Below are 19,096 nucleotides of genomic sequence, written 5' to 3' on the forward strand. Positions count from 1 at the left end.
AGATGGATGCATGTTCCCATGGTCCTTGCAGCTCCGGGGAAGCCTTTCCTTACACCTTTCTGGATTTTTTTCAGTCCTTTTTGAAATCTGGACATGGCACATAGGGCACAGCACATCACCTGCTTTGGGCTTTGCTGCTGTGGGTGTTGTGTATGTAGGACCTGCCCAGGTGCCACTGTGGGCCAGTGCCTTGTTCCTCTGCTGACAACCTTTGATCAGTGTGCCACAACTGATAACACAGCCACGATCAATAACACAGCCTGTCCCAGCTGCCAAGCAAAGTTTGTGTGCAATGGGTCCTGGAGGGAGCAGTGGCCCTGGGGCAGGAGCAGCTCAGCCATTGGGATGCATCTAGGAGCAGTGGTGCTTGCACAGGGCCGTGCAGGAATTAGCACTGCCCTTAATTGCTGCTCAGTTAAGCAGAACCGGAGCTTGTGGGGCACCCTGCTCTGTCCTTAGCTGTGGCTGTTCCTAGGTGGAAGCTTGAGGCCAATTTTTGTTTCTCTTCCTGCGAAGCTTTTTGCTTTAATTATTAACCAGTGCCAGGCAGTGCCATGGCTGGGGCTAAGCCAGGGCAGGGGGGAGGCTGAGGGAAGCCCCCTGCCCTTGGGCCCTCAGCCCCTGCTCAGCTCCTGAAGCATCCATGAGTGCAGGTGGGGTGTGAGTCCTTACAGCTGTGGTTTTGTGGGGATGAGGGTTTCAGGGAATTAACAGACTCCAGGAAACAATCCTCTGTGTCTGTGTAGGACTCTCTCTGCCACTGGTGTTCTTGTCCTGGGCTGGTCAAGGCAGCTGGGCACCATCCAGCTAAAAATACCTCCAGTAAATAAAACACTTCCTCCTGGCCTGGCACGCTGGAGCGGAGCACAGGGAGCTGGGACGTGCCTGGCTGTGGCTCCACAGTAGGACTGGCTCTGTGCCAGGGAGATCTGGGCTGGTGCCACCAGGTCCAGGCCTGCCCGAGCACCCTCAGCATCCCCCTGCCCAGCCCCTGGGGACAGGGTGGCCCATGGCATCCTCAATGCCAACAGCAGAATGTCACCGCTGGCTGCTGGAGGGCTGGATCCCCTGGTGACAGGGTGATGGCCCATGGCAGCAGGATGGGATGGCACAGCCACCCCATGCTGAGCTCTGTGCTGGCTCAGTTTCTCCACCCGCAGCATGGGACTCCCACACCTGGCACGTGTCCCAGGTGACGTTGGGAAGGGTGTGGGACACGGGATCCTGGTCACGGCCGCGTCAGCCCCACGCGCCGGGGCAGCGAGGTGTCAGCGCAGCCACCCACGCAGGGGATCACGGTGGGCAGCCCCCTTCACCCCCCCAGCAGGGCTGAGGAGCCCAGGAAGGATAATGGGGGTGGGGGGCAGCCCAGTCAGGGGCCAAGCCACATGCTGGGGGTGGCAGGAGAGGTGATGCACTGCGGGGGGAGGGCACCATGGGGGGGTACAGTCCCATCCCTGCTCCCCCAGGATGCCCGAACCTACAGAAAGCCATCCCAGTCCCCATTCCAATCCCTGTCCCACCCCTGCAGTGCCAGGGCTCTGTGCTTTGTTGGCTTCACCTTCCTCTTCCTCACCTGTGCCCTACCTAGCGGGGGTGCAATCAGCTGAGCCTGTCTGGCCCCTCCCTGGGCTGGGCCCGGCTATAAAACCCAGGAGCCAGGCAGAGGGTGGTGTCACAAGGATCTGGGAGCTGTTGGCAGGTGAGTCTGGGGTGCCAGGGTTGGACTTGGGAGCTCTTGTCTGTTGGAAGAGCTGCTATCCCTGGGCTGCAGGTGGGATCCTGCCTGGTTCCCACAGGACTCAGAGCTGGGTCTGGATTTGGGACCTACACAATGAGTTTTGGATGATGCTTTTTGGGGCACAAGGTGTCATTGAGTAGGTTTGGGAGGCACAGCCTTGGGCACAACAGGAGATGCAGAGGGGACTGATGGTGAACTGAAGGGCTGTTCCCATGGGACATCTCACTGCCGTGTCTGGGTAGTGCTGGAATGGCCCCACTGCTCAACTGGGCATGGGGAGCAGAGGGGTCTGATGAGGGGCAGAGGGGCCATTCCCATGGGATATCCCCCTCCCCTCTCTGGGTGCTGTTGAGATGGCTCTGTGGGGCAGGTGGGCATGGGGAGCAGGACCTGCCCAGCACACAGCCACCCGAGTCCCAGCCACCAGGAAGTGGTGGTGGCCCTGGTGACATAGCCTTGAGTCACTCTGGAGACTCCAGGTGACAGCCCATCTCCGGTACGGGCTGGGAGGGATGCTTGGAGAGAGGCAACCCAGTCCCTGAACTGCCCATCCCTGTCCCCAGACAGCAGCAGCGATGGCAACACTCTACCCCTCCCTGGAGGACATGAAGGGCCACCAGGTCCTGCAGGTCAGTGCCAGCTCAGCAGTGTTACAGGGATGAGCAGACCCCAGTGAGTCCCTGTGGGGTCTCACCTCAGAGGGTCCCCAGGGTGGGGGGCACAGCATTGAGCACCCTGTCTCTTGGCAGGCACAGGCAGCAGCTGGGGTGAGGACCCCTGCCACCACAGTGGTCACAGAGAAGCCGAAGCTCACCTCGGGCACTGGTAAGGTGGGACATGATCAGCTCACCCTGTGCAGGGGCTGTCTGGGTGGGCAGTGACGCTCAATGGGGCGGGGGGAGGGGGGGGGCTCAGCTGAGACCCCTCCCACAACACAGTGGGTTGGGGATGGGATTTTGGGGTTTCTTTTTGCTGGCCCATGTTCCAAGGGGGCTTCTGGGATGGAGGGAGCCATGGCTGTGGGTTGGGGGCCCCAGGAGCTGAGACCACCCTTGGTATGTCCCTCAGAGCCTCCTGTGCTGTACCCCAACCTAGCCGAGCTGGAGAACTACATGGGGCTGGCGCTCTCCAGTGAGGAGATCCAGAAGAACCTGCGCACGGAGGACAGCACCGTAGGTGTCTGGGCTGGCAGCTCCCCCCCCATGCCAGAACGGGGGTCCCTCTGGTTCCTCATCCTGCCTGAGAAAGGGATGCATCACTCCCAAGGGCTGAGGTGCACAGGGCCCTGTGTCCCCCTGTCCCCACTGACCCCCAGCTCCCCCGCAGGCACTGACCCCCGTCGGGCCCTCCCCGGGCCAGCTGGTCGCCCCCCTGAGCGGGAACAGCGCGGGGCTGCGGCGGGCAGAGATCAAGCCGGGTGTGCGGGAGATCCACCTGTGCAAGGACGAGCGGGGCAAGACGGGGCTGCAGCTGAAGAACATCGACCAGGTGAGGGGCTGGGCTGGCACGGGGCTGGGCACGGCACGGGACTGTGTCATGGCATGATGTGACATGGCACAAGCATGACAGTAGAGCACAGCGTGACGTGGCAGTGTATCACAACACAGCAGCGTGTGGCATTAAATGTCACAGCGCGCCACAGCGCAGCAGGGTGCAGATGGCATGGCATGGCCACTGGTCCCTGTGCCAGCCCTGTGCCACCACTCCACTGTGTCCCCAGGGCATCTTCGTGCAGCTGGTGAAGGCCAACTCGCCAGCAGCGCTGGTGGGGCTGCGCTTCGGGGACCAGGTGCTGCAGATCGACGGCAAGAACTGCGCGGGCTGGAGCAGCGACAAGGCACAGCGCGCGCTGAAGAAGGCGAACCCTGAAAAAATCGTCATGGTGGTGCGGGACAGGTGAGTGGGTGCTGGCACCGGCGGTGGTGGCAGTGCCGGTGGCAGCAGTGACGGTGCTCTCCCCGCAGGCCTTTCCAGCGCACCGTGACCGTGCACAAGGACAGCACCGGCCACATCGGCATCGTGGTGAAGAAGGGGAAGATTGTGTCGCTGGCCAAGGACAGCTCGGCCGCCCGCAACGGGCTCCTCACCCACCACTGCATCTGCGAGGTGAACGGCCAGAATGTCATCGGCATGAAGGTAGGGCTGTGCCCTGGGGGTGCAGGACATGCCTGGGGAGTCCAGGATGTGGCCAGAGAGTCCAGGAGGGAGGGGGATACTGAGCAAAGCTGGGCACTTCTGGACCCCCCTCTCTCTCCTGCAGGATAAGCAGCTCATGGAGGTGCTGGCAGGGGCTGGGAACGTGGTGACACTGACCATCATCCCCACCGTGATCTATGAGCACATGGTCAAACGGTGAGAATGTGGGGCTGCAAGGACCCCCACACCCCACAGGGACCCCCGGGCTCCCCCCACTGACCTCCCTTCCCTCTGCTCAGGCTCTCATCAGGGCTGGTGAAGTCATCCATGGACCACTCCATCCCTGACCTGTGACACCATCGCTGCTGTACCGGGAGCTGATGCTGGAAGCCCAGAGGGCCTGCTGAGAGGACCCCACAGCACCTCCAAAGGAGCTATTCTAGCACAAAACCCCTTATTCCTACAGAGTCTGGTGGCTGCTGGGTGGTTCCTCCTCTCCTCAGCAAGGATGGGGCAGATGTCCTGTACCAGGGTCCCACTGTCCCCGTGTCCCTGCTTGGGCCACCCCCTCAGGGCAGATGCCAAGGGCTGGCTCCAGCCAAAGCAGACACAGACCCAGCGACATTTATTACATCCACCACAGACAGCGAGTACAGGACAGGGGAAACAAGAAGAGGGGGGTTACAGCTTTTTCAGTTCTGTATTTAAAAAATATATTATATAGATTTGTCTTTCAAATATAGTCGTTACATTTATTTCTTGGCAAAGCTTTGGATAGCCTAACAGACGTGTACACAGATCCACAAACACATTGCACGAGAGGCGAATATCCCAGCTCCGCTTACATCTGCCCCGGCTGCCTGGACACTGCTGCTCCCCAAATCCTTCCCCCGGCACCTGGTGCTGTGCTGGTGGCAGAGTTCCTGTCCCCACTGCCCCCCAGCATGGGCAGAGCCGGCAGAAGGGGGATGCAGGGAAGTGTGGGGCACACAGGATGTGGCACATGCCCCTCTGGGGACCACTGGACACCGGCTGCCAGGGCACCTGGCCGGTGGCACCCACGGGTGGGGGAGTGGGCTTGGGTTGGGGTTGGGGGGAAACACTGTTAGTTCAAGTCACGAAGAAACCACAGACATTCGTGGGGTGGGAGTGCGGCGCGCCCGGGGGAGCCCCAAGTCCCGCGCCCCAACAGCCCCGCTGAGCAATCCTTGCTGTCTTTGTGTTTCAACAACAACAAAAAAAAAAGGCATTTTTCCGGAGGCCGCCAGCAAAGCGGGGGTTTGGGTGGGCCGGGGCGGCAAAGGGCTTGGCTCTGCCTGCACGGCACTGCCCCACCCCAGCAAAGGCATCCGAGCTCCAGCACGTGGTGGGATCACCGGCAGCACGGCTGACAGAACCGCAGGAGCCCCCGGTCCCGCTTCCCGGCAGCCAGAGTCCCAACAGCCGGGCTTCAGTCTGTACCCAAAAAAAAGTGAATATAGTGCAAAGCAAAAGGAGGGAGAGCCCACGGCTTCCTCGGGGGGCTCCGTGCGTGAGCTGCAGCCCAGTTCCATCCCAGTGTGGGGAGGCATCTCCTAGGGAATGGGGGGCTGGCCCGAACCGCTCCGGAGCTGATCCCTGTGTCTGGACAGGAACCCCCCATCCCCCTGCCCACAGACAGACACTGCACCTGCAGCAAGGAACCGCTGCATCCCCCGCGCTCCACGCTGCCAGCGGCTCCTCGCCATCACCCGCCCGTGGCACGGCTGGGATAACCCCGCGACAAACAAAAAGCAATTGCGATGGCGGGACAGCCCCCCCGGCGGGTGCAGCCCCACAGCCCCCCGCAGCCAGAGGCACAGGCACGGGTGTCCATCGGCGGGGGGTGACGCTGGGTGCCAACACCCCTCTTCCAACAACAGTTCTTTCCCTCCTCGAGGAGCTGGGGCGGGCAGCACACCTCGATGCACCCACAGACCCCTCGGCCCCTTCCCACCCGCCGGAGCCACGCCGGGGCTTTACAATCAGCAGTCGGGTCCGTGGGGGCGGGTGGAGGGCGTCGGAGGGGTCAGGGCTGGGCAGTGCCTCCTGGGCCGGGGCTGGCGACGGGGCGACAGCCCATCCTGCGGATGGAGTGCAGGGCGACGGTGCAGCAGCCCCGCAGCAGCGAGCTGATGTTGTAGATGGGCTGGCCCTGCCGCCGCTGCGAGCGGCACAGCCAGGCCACCGTGGGCACCGCCGGCACCACCACCGCCAGCAGATCCACGATGAAGTGGCGGCTCCAGTAGCTCTTGGAAGGGTTGGTCTCGCAGCCGGTCACCTCCATCAGCTCCTCCTCCGCCACGCAGGCGATGGCCACCGAGGGGCTGGCGCTGGGGGGCTGCCGCACCGCCGGGTTGCAGGGGACACCCCCCTCGGCACTGGCAGCCGCGGCGTCGGGCTCGGCCACCGTCAGGTCCGTGGTCCCGGTGGGATTGGCGAGCTCGGGGACGGGCATCGTGTCTTCCATTTCAGAGACCCAGGCGGAGGTGGGGCTGCCCAAGCTGCAAGCCTGGGACTTCATCACCTTCTCTAGGATGGTGTCCAGGTCGGGCTGGCAGGGCACGAAGTCCGTCTGGATGGCCCGCTCCTGCATGCAGCTGGCCTGCACCCCTGCCTCCGCGCTGCTCCGCAGTCCCAGCACCTTCTCGTAGGTGTTGCTGGGGGGCAGGCGGGTGCCGGGCTCACCCCCCACCTCCAGCGGGTCCGTGTGGCCCGGAGCCTCCTCCATCCCCACGAAGCCGCTGTCGGCACCCTCGTCCAGCGAGATGGTCTGCGAGCCCCCCACGTTGCGGTCCCCGGCTCCCTGGTCGCTCAGCTTGGTGTAGGTGGAGCTGCGGGTGAGGGACCGCGCCGGGGACCCCCCGGCCGACTCGCCGGCGCCCTCCTCCTTCAGCGCCCCGTTCTGTGCCACCTCCATGCTGTGCAGCAGCGTCTCCAGCTTCTTGTTCTGGATGTTAATGTCCACAAAATACTTCTGGAGGCCTTTGTCCTTCTCCAGTAAGTTGTTCTTCACTGTGTCGATGACCTGCTTCAGCTGCTTGATCTCCTTGCGAGCCTCTTTCAGCGCCAGCTGGGCCTCCACGCGGTGGCACTCCTCCTCGATCCAATCCTCCTGCATCCGTGACAGCTGCGTCTTCAGGTCCTCGATCTCAGCATCCCTGCGGAGACGGGAGGGCACCACCGCGGCGCTGAGGGGGCTGCAGGGACAGCCCTGTCCTCTGTGCCCAGCACTGGGTTGCAACCAGATCACCCAGTAACATTCCCAACTGGGAACAAGGGATGGATCCAGTGGTTTAGGGACCCTCAGGAGTGATGCTCAGGGAGCCTCAGGAGCAATGTTCAGGGACCCCCAGGAGTGATGCTTAGGGACCCTCAGGAATGATGCTCAGGGAACCCAAGGATGGATGCTTTGGAACCCTCAGGAGTGATACTCAGGGACTCTCAGGATTTATGCTCAGGAACCCTCAGGACTGATGCTCAGGACCCCCTGGCAGCACTGTTTGGAGCAGTGGGAGCTCAGGGATCCCTGCAAATGATGCTCAGCCTTCTCCCCGAGAGGCTGCAGTGCCCAGGTCTCCTGAGGGCTGCGTGGGGATGGGCAGGTGCCCCAGGCGGGTGCGTGGCAGCTGGCACGGCGGCGGGGCCGTGCCTAAGCCTGAGAGAGCAGATGGGGATTAGCCACCCTCTGACGCTGAAATTCAGCAAAACCATGGCAGGGACTTAAACAGGGCGAGGGGAGAACGCAGCCACTGCAGGTGGGACGTGGGGCTCTCCAGTCCCCAAATCTGCAGCTCCCAGGTGGGACGGGCAGCAGTGCCAGATCCCACATGCCAGCCATGCCGTGGTACAGCTGTGACCTCACTCCCTGGGCACGAGCACGAGGACAAGGTGCCATGCTGGGAACTGAGACTCCCAGAAGGACTGGTCCCAGACAGGAGCTGCCACAGTGGGTGGCAATGGCTGGTGCTGGCACCCTTCCCACGAGCTCACCTGTCCTGCAGGCGCTCCTGTGTGTCCTTCAGGCGAGCCTTCAGGTGCCGGATGCAGACCTCCTTCTGCTGCAGGGGAGTCAGGTACTGCTCCGGCGTCGGTGGCTTTATCCCATGGTTGTCACTGCAGAGGTTGTACTTGGACGAGCGCCTGCAGGGACACACATGTCACCCACTGCCAGTGCCAGGGTCAGCACAGGCTTGACCCAGGGGTTCTAAGGCCTGTTCTTGGGGTGCAGCCTTGTAATACATCCCAAAGGAGCCCTGAGAGCAGGAGGGGCAGAGTGGGTGCATGAGGGTGCTGTGCCCTGATGAGAGGGGCAGGGTGGGTGTATGGTGTGCTGTGCCCTGGCAGGACAGACAGGGTGGGTGTCTTGTGTGCTGTGCCCTGGCAGGACAGACAGGGTGTCTTCGGTGCTGTGCCCTGGCAGAGGGTGGGTGCAGCTCCTGGACACAGGAGCTGGTGCTGCTGTCAGGTGCTGAGTGCTCTGTGTGCTGGGGACTTTGCTGGGCCATGAGCAGAACCAGGGCCACCAAGGTCTCTGTGTGCCCAGAGCAACCTTCCTGGAAACAACTGATGTGGATGGAGACCCCAGGGTGGGATTGGTCCCACCAGAGATGGAGGCACAAGATGGGGAACGAAAGGGTTTGGGATGGAGCAGGTCTGGAGGTAGTGGCTGTCCTGCCCATGGGGAGCAAGCCAGGGAATCCAGCATCCGCTCTGGGCTGGGCCAGCAGCACGTCTGGACCCTCCTTATGCCACCACTGGCACTGGGGCAGATGAAGTGACATTTCTGGCCCAAAGCCTGGGACAGTGCAGAGAGCAGGGGCTGGCCAGGGACAGGGCTCCCCAAGCTGGGAGGCACGTGGAGAGCTGGGAACAGCACGAGTGGCTCTGGCATGGCAGTGGGGGGACCAAACTCCCTATGAATGGAAAGGAGGCGTCCCAAAGCCCCCCTGCATGGTGTCCATCAGCCCAGCAGCCTTTAGCCATGTCCAGAAGCATTGTGTGAGAAGCATCCATGCCTTGGAATGCCCCATGGCAGCAGGAAGGCCACTGCCCCAGCAACAGCACGCATCGGACCTGCTCACCATGACACCCTCGGGTCCCTCAGATCCTCCCAGAATGATTCCACCTCTGGGGGCTGGCACGGGGCAGGGTTCAGGCAGGTGATGAGCAGTGCACCACCACGGGCTGCTGTGCCTGCAGGGCTGGGGCTGGCACCCACGCCACAGCTCCGTGCTGGCTGTTTGTGCCCCGAACACACCCCGAGCTCCCTGCTGAGAAGCCAGGGGGCCACCAGCTCTTGCCAAACCTTTGCCGGGCAGCACAAGGGGATGGAAGCGAAGCTCTTGCCCTCGTGCCTTTGGTCTGGAAGGATCCGGGTGCTCCTTGGAATGCGGGAGCGGCGGGAGGGAGCGTGCAGCGTGCAAGCCACAGCCACAGCAGGACGGAGGGAAGAGGACGGGGGATCCCTGCGTGGCAGGCGGGGGGACAGGGAGGGAGACGACACAACAACAGCGGCGGAGAGGTTTGGAGGAGGAGGGTAGTGAGGGTCTCTGGAGACACACCAGCAGCTCCGGCAGCTCCGGCTCCCCCGGCCACCAAGCGCACAGCCTCGCTCCAGCGGCCCCTGCGCTCCTGTCCCCGCTGGGACCGGCACCGGCAGCACGGGGAACTGCTCCCCCTGCCCGGGGGCACCCAGCAGCCGCCCTGGGGCCACGGGTGATGGGTTACCTTGGGGTGGGGCTGCTGTCGCTGCCCTTGCAGGAGCCAGAATTGCTGCTGCTGCTCAGCGAGGAGGTGCCGTAGGTGTCCCTCCCGGGGGGCGAGGGGCGCCTGGAGGCAGGGAGAAGAGGCTGTGTCTCAGGCCGAGTGGCTGAGGGCGCTGAAGACTTAAAGAAGGAGGCAAAGCCACTCCGTCCATAAACCCCGCGACTGCCAACCACCACACCGAGAACACACAAGACAAAAGGACAAAACAAACAGCAGGGATCAAAATTGCACGGACATGGCGACGGGCACAAAGGCAGGACTGGGGGGGATGTCCACCCGCTCCCCCTTCCCTGGCGTGGCAGCCCATGGATGCTGGCACAGCATCCTCACACCCTGAGGACCCTGGGAGCCCCTGGGATCCCCTTGGAAGCCCCTTGGGAGCCCCATAAGAGTCCCCTGGGAGCATGATCCCAGCATGGCTCGAGCCACATCTGCCAGAGCATCACCTAGACGTGAGCAGCTCTGCCTCTTCTCCCTGCCCACGCCGGGCCTGCACCTCCATAACGGCAGTCCAGGTCATGGAGACATTGGCAGGGGAATAAATGCTTTTTCCCTCTTTTTCTCTCTTTACCACTCAGCTCAAGGAGACATTTTCCAAGGGCTAACATACCTCCCAGTTTCATTGCCCCAACCCAGTGCTCTCCACCACTGCCTGCCTTCGCCTGGACGGACGGAGGGGTCGGTCCTGGCTGTGGCACAGACGGACAGAGGGACAGGGCGTGCAGCACTCGGGGAGCTGCATGCACGGACAGGGAAGTGCTGTGCAGCGGGCAGTGCCATGCAAACCCCCGAAAGCTGGGCTGGGGGTTCGTGCTGCGAAGTGGCAGCTGGTGGTGGAGGTGTGGGGATCGTGGGGATCGTCTCATCCCGGCTGCAGGCGCTGCTGTCCAGTCCCGAGGCCAGAGGCTGAAGCATATTCACCTTCGTGATCCTGTGGACGCGCGTCTGCTCCCCGGCACGGACATGGCCACAGTGCCACGGCTCCTGGGCACAGGGAACTGCAGGCAAAGGAACAGAGAGAGCAGGTGAAGGCAGGAAAATGGCCCTGAATGAGATGGGGCCCCTGTGGGGTGAGCCCTGGCACCAGGGCATCAGTATAGCCCCCAGGGCCACCAGTACAGGGACAGATGAGGACAACATGCCCTGAACATCTGGGCTGTGCTTCCCGCTTGTCTCCCATAGCCCAGAAATACCAGAATGCTGCATGCCTGTGCTCCCACCAGGATCCTGTGAGCAAGGGTATTCTTAATTTAAAAGGCAGATCAGAAGCAGAGCAGATGCCTGCCCATAGTCTGCAGCCCCTTTCCCATCATGGGACAAAACTCCCCCTGCTCCCAGATCCCCATCCCTGTCAGTAAGCAGGGAAATGCCACAGGGACACAGAGTGCCTGCAGTGGGGGCATTACTGGGGGCAGAGAGGGTACAAGGGCTCTGACCCAGCCATGGTGCTCCCCGGGCAGGCAGCTCTCCCTGCAGTGGGCTTCGTGCCTGCTTTGCCTTAATTAAGTGCAAATCCCCCATTCAGCAGTGAAATCAGGTGAGGAAGAACAGATCCCTGCATGATGAGGCAGCAGCTGCTAATCCCTAGGGAAACACAGAGCCCGCTTTCCTGTAAATAAATAGGCCAGATCCAGAGCCTTGCAGCACCTCGGGCACACGCAGGATGTGAGGGAGTGAGGGAAGCATCTGCTCAGCACCCGCATCCTGCCCAGCATCCCATGGCACCGCTGGGATCCCCACTGTGCTCCCAGACTGCCATAGAGTGACAGGGATGGGGGCAGCACGGGGGGCCCCCTATCCCCAGACCTATTCACAATGCCAGCATTTATCTCAGATTTTGGCAGAGCCATGCAGGAGATGGGACCTGCCAACAGACAATCGATGGGTGACAGGAAACACTCCATGCTGCTGGCCCTGCTCCAGGGGAGCGCGAGGAGTGGGACAACAGGGGAGGCAGAACAGGAAGGGGGCACATCCAGCTCACCCCAGGGCAGCTTTCTACATTTGCAACCCTAGGTTATTGTTTTTCCAGGATACCTCAAAGCCCACACTGGCCAGCCCAGGTCCCTCCTCTGCCCAGGATTTGCTGCTCCCTGATCTCCAAACCAGGGCACCAAAAATCCCAGAGCACTGGTGCAGTGAAGTCCCAAGCCCCAGCAGGCACAGTGCCCCATGACAGAGGGGTGCCAGCACCCCGGGGACACTGCAAGAAGGATTTGGGGATCCTGCTGCTCCCACCTGGGATGGATTTGCCTGGAGATGACCTGGGCAGGGGAAGGCAGTGTTCTGTCCTGCTGGATCACTGCTCCCAAGTGGGCAGCAAGCTCTGCTACTGCAGCAGCGTGAATCAGCATCCACCAAGAGCCGTGCGTGGCCTCAGGCTGGCAGGAGCATCCTCCAGGATTCTCTGTCACCCTCCAGCAGCACCTCACGGGCTGCAGCACAGCTCTCGAGCAGGGATGTAGGGAGATTTGAGAGGGGTGATTCCTCCCTGCAGTCCAGTGGTATCTGGTATAATCCCAGGGGTGCCCAGCATCAGCTCAGCTGTACCTGCATCTTCCCCACTCATGTCAAGGTCACCCTCATGCCACAGTGCTCTGTGCTGGGGTCCCTCTGTGCCCACTGACAGCAGCAAGTGCCAGCACTGCAGATGGCACGTGTCAGCCCAGCACATGGGGCTCCTGAGAGCACCCCACACCACACCCCAGGCAGCTGCTGCCAGCATCACAGCCTGGAATGGCTCTGTGGGGACACCTGGATTTGGCCTCATGTCTGGGGAACTCATTTCCTCCTCCTCTTCCGACTGCTGCAGACTTGCCTAGTGCCCACACCAAGGCTTAATGCCTCCCACAGCACACAGGGTGTCTAGAATTTAATCATTGATAATAAATTGTCATTATTCCCAAAGGAACATTGGGCCACTTCAGTCTCCCCAGAAGCCTCACTGTGCCCAGAAGCTGCCCAGAACAGGCAGGGTGGGCAGATTCAGCACCAAAGCTGAACACACACCTTCCCACGTGATATGTGGCTACTAAAGGCAGAGGAAATTACAGATCTGCACTCAGAATTACCCCCTCAGATGGACCAGGATGAGCAGTTGCAGCACCAATGGAGCCCCACCAGGAAAGCAAGGGGAAATCCAGGATTAACCCTGGTCTGGTGGGTGGCATCCCTGCCCGTAGCAGGGAGTTAAAAAGAGAATGGTTTGGGTTGGAAGGGACCTTGAAGACCATCTCATCCCACCCCCCTGCCATGGGCAGGGACACCTTCCACTATCCCAGGTTGCTCCAAGTCCTGTCCAACCTGGCCTTGAACATTTCCAAAGATGGGGCATCCACAGCTTCTCTGGGCAACCTGTGCCAGGGCCTCACCATCCTCACAGGGAAGAATTTTTTCCAAATATCCCATCTAACCCTGCCCTCTGGCAGTGGGAAGCCATTCCCTGTACCCGGCCACTCCATGTCCTAGTCCAAAGTCTCTTTCCAGCTCTCTTGGAACCCCTTTAGGCAGTGGAAGAGGCTCTGAAGGTCTCATCAGAGCCTCCTCTTCTCTGCCAGCTCTCAGCTGTCTCCACAGCAGGGGCGGTCAGGGCAATTCATGGACCAAGACCAAGGTGACTTGGGGGGCACTGGCTTGTCCCCACAGAGGGGGAGCAGCAGGACCCTGCTCAGCACAGCACCCCCGTGTCTGCCCTTCCTACCTGGGAGTGCCAGCAGGGGCCAGGGTCTGACACTCCCAATTACACCAGATCCAGAGACTGCCCTGCACACCACCTGCCTGGGGTCCAGCACCCTGCACATCCCCTGAAATGCACCTTGAGGCCTGAGCAGGGTGGACACTGCCCATTGCAAAGACCAGCGTGTTTCTGGTGCTGCTGACACCAAAACTCCCTGTGAGGCTCCAGCACACGTGGAGCAGAAGGGCAGAGCTTTTACAAACAACAGCACAAACCAGGGTTTGTTCCATGCAGTGGAATTAGCCTGGAGAATTCCTGATAAATAAAAGCAATGGGCCTTGCTAAGGAAACAGCTGGAGCTACAGCAAGAGAAAGAGGATCCCCCACAGAGGGCTGGGATGCAGAATCACGACCAGTCCCCCACACTGCCACTGTCCCAGAGGGGTGACACCACAGGGCTCACCTTCTGGTGGGTGCCCAGCTCCTGCTGAACTACTGATCACACTGTGACAGTGACGGATGGCAGAGCAGTGACAGAGTGGGGTCTCACCCTGGTGCCCCAGAGGAAGATTTCCCCAGGCTCAGCTGGAACACTGCCCCACAGAGATGCTTCTTTGCCTCGAATCCTGCCACTTCCCCATTCCTTGCTGGATCCCCTGGCTGTGCCAGTGATGGAAAAACCAGGCTGGGCAGGTATGGCCCTTCCTAGATGCTTCTCACATGGGAAACAGGGACACAGGACTCTGGAGAGACCCTCATCACTGGCTCAGTGAAGCCTCCAATGGTTCCTCAGCTTGTTCCTCTGAGGGTTTCATGGCTGCAGGCTCAAGAGTTTGCTCCCATCAGCTTCCAAAGCTCAGCTTCTGTGGGATCCAGAGGGATCCAGCTGCTGCCAGCTCACCCCATCCTCACAGGGAACATGAGAGAAGGTGTGAGAGCCTGCAGCTCACTGCCAGTGTCAGCCCTCAGCACAACACTGCTGTGCCAGCAGCTGCCACATTTCCCTGGATTTCTCGCTCACTGCTTCCTTTGTCCAGGCTCCCATCATCCTGCCTGCTGCTGGATTCCTGTGTTTCCCTTGGCACACCCTGTGTGAGGAATCTTTGGCAATGGTGGCACAGAGCCCGAACGTCTGAGAGCAGCTTCACCCACTGCAGAGACCTGGGAGAGGAGCCGTGGTGTCCCCATGGGTCCCCGGGGGGACCTTCAGCCTCCCAGGATGAGCAAGATTAAAAGCAGAGGGAACATGGAGAAGGAAACCACAGCTTTTTATTTCCAGGGGACAAAAAGGGCTCCCAAAGTCCTACCCTGCCTTCCTGACACCGGTTCTGCTTTTCTACACTCTAAAAATAAGCACAAAAAAAAAAAAAATAAGCTGGATGTGGCCAACAAGCAGCAGCCGATGTGGGGCAGAGCCTTTGTTCCTGGACAGTGGCAAGGCCAGGACTGCTTGCACTGGAAAAGGGATTGGGATACAGCTGGGTCACAGTGGGAAAGAGCAGGATCCAGCAGCCAGGGCTGGCAGGAGTCCTGGTGCAGGAGGGGGTCAACACTGGGACCACCACCTGGGCAGCTGGGGGCAAACATCCATGACTATGTTCTCCTCCTGCCATGGGGGATTTTTGGGATACAGGGATTGTTTTGCTTTTGCTCCAAGAAGATTACAAGGATGTGGCAATATCTCCAGAGGCTGGGAGCCTCTGCTCCAGTGTAGATGGGTTCATCCCAAAGCTTCACCTGGGTCCCAGGCAGCGGGAAATCATGGAATCACAGACCCATTTAGGTAGGAAAATACCTTTAATACCTTCAAATCCAACTGCTAACCCAGCACTGCCCAAGCCACTGCTAAATCCAGCTCAGGGCAGAGCCGAGTGCTCGGGGCACAAGCAGAGACAAACCCCATGGGGTATTTATGCAACACCACCAGAAAAATCAATGTTGCTAAGAGTGCCTGTATCCCATTCCAAAAGGCAGGAGCATCTCCTTTTATTCTCCTGTTTGTTATAAAACGCTGAGTTGACATCCAGAGATTACAGGAAAACAGACACCATTTGGAAAGCTCGGGTTATGCAGCTCATCACTTTTCCAGCTGACCTGGCTGCAACTCCAAATAGGGAGGTGGCAATTCCCAGCCCTCATCAACTGAAAATAAGGTGCTTGACCAGAGGGTGAAGGCTGGGCTCTCGCTAGGGACTCTGGAGCCAAAGAGAAATGGGAAAAGAGCTCCATGACAAGTGCTGTAGCAGCATGAGAACAGGAGTGGGACATTCAGGATGCAGACCCCGTGGTCTCACCCCGGCCCAGGAAGGTCAGCAGGATGGGATGGAGGTGACATCCCACTGCACAGCCCATCCTGCAGAGGTGCTCTGGCAGGAGCCGAGCTGAGCTGTGTGAAGCAGAAGGAACAGCCCACTCCTTCGAGATACAAAGGCAAAAAACCTGGAAGACAAACCCAGCTTCCAGTGCAACAGCTCCGCCTCCCCTCCGTGCCTCGGCGCGGCGGAAGCAGGTCTCCCCTAACCACCATCCACCTTGAGCGAGGGCTGGAATGACGGCGGTGCCGGGGGATTAGCCCTGCTCTCCACACCGCTGGAATGGCCTACTTTAACCACACACCACATCTCCTGCCTCAGCCCGCTGCAGCTCCTCCGAGATGGGAGTGCGGGCACTGCCCCTCTGACCCCCACCCTGCGACCCCCGGACACCAGGATTTGCGTCGTCTGGCACACGGTCACAGCACAACGTGCCTGTTGCCCAGAGAGGGTGGGAACACTGGGATTTTATAAGCAGAACAGACAGCCAGCAGTGGGTTCTGTGCGACAGCCACAGCGCTGACCTTGTGGGGAGGAGAGAACAGAGCACCCGGCTCATCAACCCGCTGGGGTGTTCCTGTGTCCCTTCGGAGATGGAGCATGAAGCCATTAAATAATAAAATGTCAATTGCAGAGCAGCCCCAGCTCCTGCAATACCCCATGGTGCCGGAGACACTTTGGGATGCTGCATGAGCAGATATGGGGCTTGTGCTTGAAGGGAGAGTCTGGTGCATGAGATGTGGGTTTGGGGCGTGCAAGGAGGGTTCGGGGTGTGCAGGGATGGTCTGGTGCACGTGATGTGGGTCTGATCCATGTGCCATGGGGTTGGTGCTTGCAGTGAGGTCTACTGCTTGCAGGGAGGGTCTGGTGCAATGAGATATGGGTCTGGTGTGATGTGGGACTGGGGATGCAGGGAGGGTCCGGTGTATGTAATGTGGGTCTGGGGTGTGCAGGGAGGGTCTGGTGTATGTAATGTGGGTCTGGGGTGTGCAGGGAGGGTCTGGTGCACGTGAAGTGGGTCAGGTGCATGAGATGTGGGTCTGGCGAGTGCAGTGCAGGTCTGGTGAGTGCAATGCGTGCCTGATGCTGCTGTTTGGGTCTAGTGCATGTCACATGCATCCAGGGCTGTGAAGCAGGACAGGTGGGTGTGGTGGGGGTCCAGGTGGCTTTGCTGTGTGGGTCAGGGTACATAAGACACGGGTCTGGCAAGTCAGGCATGGGTGCAGCGGGTGCCGTGGGCTCTGGTGCAGCAGTACGGGTCTGGTGTGTGCCGCGGGGGTCTGGCACACGCAATGCGGGTGTGCTGCGGGCCCGATGCGTGACCCGCCCCGAGCACCCTGTGCCCCGGGAACCCCCCCCCGCTCCCCCCCCCCACCCCCGATGCGGAGCGGCGCTGGCAGACCCGGCTGCGCCCCCCGCCTCCCCCCAGCCCGAATCTGCAGCCAGAAAGGGATGAGTCACGGCGGCCGCGGAGCCCCGCACCGCGCCCCCCGCACCGCGCCCCGCACCGCTCACCTGCGCGGGGCCCCGCCGATGTCGGGGGCGGCAGCGCCGGGGTGGGGGGCTCAGCGACCTGCCGGGGAAGGGAGAGAGCGGACGGTGAGCGGCGGCGGGGCCCGGTGCGGTGCCCGGTGCGGTGCCCGGTGCCCCCCGCCCCACCCCGCACCCCGCGCCCTCCCCCGCCTCCATCACCTGCGCCGGCCTCCATGGGTGCGGCGGGGCGGCCGGGAGCGCTGGAGGGATGAGGGAGGGATGAGGGAGGGAGGGATGGCGAAGGGAGGGAGGGAAAGAAACCAGCCGGGTTTTGGGGTCCCTCCCCGTCTGCGAAGGCCCGCGGGCCGGGTGTGCCCTGTGCCCGCTGGCCCTGGGCTCCTCGCCCCGTGTAACCCCGGAGGAGGAGGAGGACGAGGAGGAGGAGGAGGAGGAGGAAGGGAAGGGGGGCAGCCGGGGCTGCCCCGCGCTGCGGCCACTCGGCCCTTGGAGTCCCCCCCCCAGCGTTGTAGTGTTCATTTTAAGCAGTCCAGCTCTGAGGAGATCCCTGCCTCTAATTAGTGACGCGCTTTCATAAAGTAAAGTCATTAAATAACCGGAATTCTGTGCCCCATTTCAATCCCTCTGGCTCAGCCCTAATCGCCGGGGCTGGGGTGGAGAAGCAGCAACAGCCACCCCGAGCTGCTGTCCCGGGCTGTGGCTGGCGTCCGGGAGGTTTGGGAGATGAGGCTGAGGCTGGCACGGCACGGCACGGCACGTCCCGTTCTCCAGCACAGCCCGGTTACTCATGGCACTTCCCACACGCTTCCTGCTGTAACTGTCAAGATCAACCTTCCCAAATTATTTGCTGAGGAAACGTCTGGGGAGCCCCCGCGCCACGTCCCGCAGCCTGCGCGGGGAGCAGCGGGGCCCCGGCTCCTGGGGGGCTCCGTGCCCGCGGCCAGGAGCGCCCAAGGTCGGCTGCGGACACCCCCGTGGGGACCAGGAGCATCGGAGATGCGCTGCCTGTGCTACAAACATCCAGCCTGTGTGGATCCACATACGGATTTATGGAGGGAAATGTTAATGTGGGAAATATTCACAGCCACAGTAGAGCCTGTGCCCAGTTTGGGTCTGGAGCCGAGGCCCATTGTGCTTCCCAGACATTCCCAGCTCCCTTTGTCACTCCCCCATGGTTATTCCAGAGTTTTGACAAACCTGTTTGGTAAATACATGTCAGTCTTTCTTCCAGCGCTATTTCCTGCATGATTTGTACCTCATTTATCCCAACACACAGACTGTTTTCAGTGTATATATATATCCTGCCTCCCATTTTTTCCTGCCCGCCTCCAGCTGCCTTTTGTTTCCCTCTTTCCCAGTGAATCCAACGCACAGCCTCTCTCCTTGAAAGGAAAATTAATGAGTTATCACAGCTGCTGCCACTGGAGCAGCTCTGACCATGTGGCACAGGCAGCAGCTCTGCTGTGAGATGCAGAGTCATTCCTGATGGCTTTTGGGAAAGAAAAATGGTTTCTCCTTCCCTCTGCAGTGCTTGGTCTCCCAGGATACTCTCACCTGAAGAGTGGGAACACCACTCCAGGGAGATTGGGCCTGCTACAGGGGAAGAGAGAGGTTTTCACCAAACCCAAACCCTTTTCCCAGGTCAGCACCTGGCTTTGGAAGTGCCAGGCCTGCTATAAAGAAAAGATGAGCTGCCCTTGGTTCCAGTCTTAGCCTGAGCCCTGTTCCTATTCCCACCCCAAACCAGCATTTCTTTTGCAGAAAACTGAGAAGTTTTTACCATACAGGGATGATTTTCCCTTCCTTACACCCAGAAAAGGAACCCCTCCGAGAACAGCAGCAAAGGCCCAATATTTATTTAATCAAATATTCCTGTTCAGAAGGGATACTCATCTGGAACACCCCCACAGCCAGTGGCCACTCCATGCCCCACACTGGGGATTCACCTCTTTT

General features: G+C 60.7%; 2 protein-coding genes across 7 annotated transcripts; one reads left to right on the top strand and one right to left on the bottom strand.

Moving 5' to 3' along the window:
- Window positions 1-93: 93 nt before the first annotated feature.
- Window positions 94-4,426, top strand: SDCBP2 (syndecan binding protein 2). The gene is made up of 9 exons (XM_041458241.1): window positions 94-1,702; window positions 2,305-2,370; window positions 2,491-2,566; window positions 2,810-2,913; window positions 3,068-3,229; window positions 3,462-3,637; window positions 3,706-3,877; window positions 4,002-4,093; window positions 4,177-4,426. The coding sequence occupies exons 2-9, from the start codon at window positions 2,317-2,319 to the stop codon at window positions 4,229-4,231; spliced, it is 891 nt and encodes a 296-aa protein (XP_041314175.1). The 5' UTR covers window positions 94-1,702; window positions 2,305-2,316; the 3' UTR covers window positions 4,232-4,426.
- Window positions 4,427-4,558: 132 nt separating this feature from the next.
- On the bottom strand, window positions 4,559-17,800 carry SNPH (syntaphilin). 6 transcript variants are annotated; one of them, XM_041458235.1, is made up of 6 exons: window positions 17,740-17,800; window positions 17,168-17,225; window positions 10,275-10,662; window positions 9,626-9,826; window positions 7,889-8,038; window positions 4,559-7,056 (listed from the first exon to the last, which is right to left on the bottom strand). In XM_041458235.1, the coding sequence occupies exons 1-6, from the start codon at window positions 17,755-17,757 to the stop codon at window positions 5,925-5,927; spliced, it is 1,947 nt and encodes a 648-aa protein (XP_041314169.1). In that variant the 5' UTR covers window positions 17,758-17,800; the 3' UTR covers window positions 4,559-5,924. The 6 variants fall into 6 exon arrangements, with proteins under 6 accessions (XP_041314169.1, XP_041314172.1, XP_041314171.1 ...); XM_041458238.1 differs by lacking the exon at window positions 17,740-17,800 and adding an exon at window positions 17,345-17,411 and having other exon boundaries at window positions 10,586-10,662; XM_041458237.1 differs by lacking the exon at window positions 17,740-17,800 and having other exon boundaries at window positions 9,626-9,727; window positions 10,586-10,662; window positions 17,168-17,398.
- Between the last annotated feature and the right edge of the window lie 1,296 nt (window positions 17,801-19,096).

Source organism: Pyrgilauda ruficollis, unplaced genomic scaffold, assembly GCF_017590135.1.
Source record: "Pyrgilauda ruficollis isolate IOZ18807 unplaced genomic scaffold, ASM1759013v1 scaffold127, whole genome shotgun sequence".
In the NCBI taxonomy this organism is placed as follows: Eukaryota; Metazoa; Chordata; class Aves; order Passeriformes; family Passeridae; genus Pyrgilauda; species Pyrgilauda ruficollis.

Bases quoted from the DNA above. Each gene is read 5' to 3' on its own strand.
- SDCBP2 (XM_041458241.1), top strand. From the start codon at position 2,317: ATGGCAACACTCTACCCCTCCCTGGAGGACATGAAGGGCCACCAGGTC. The intron at 2,567-2,809 runs GTAAGGTGGGAC...TATGTCCCTCAG, and splicing joins GAAGCTCACCTCGGGCACTG to AGCCTCCTGTGCTGTACCCC. The intron at 3,878-4,001 runs GTAGGGCTGTGC...TCTCTCCTGCAG, and splicing joins AGAATGTCATCGGCATGAAG to GATAAGCAGCTCATGGAGGT.
- SNPH (XM_041458233.1), bottom strand. From the start codon at position 17,360: ATGGAGGCCGGCGCAGGTGATGGAGGCGGGGGAGGGCGCGGGGTGCGG. The intron at 9,827-10,274 runs GTATGTTAGCCC...GGTGGTTGGCAG, and splicing joins TGGGGCAATGAAACTGGGAG to TCGCGGGGTTTATGGACGGA. The intron at 7,057-7,888 runs GTGAGCTCGTGG...CCGTCTCCGCAG, and splicing joins CAGGAGCGCCTGCAGGACAG to GGATGCTGAGATCGAGGACC.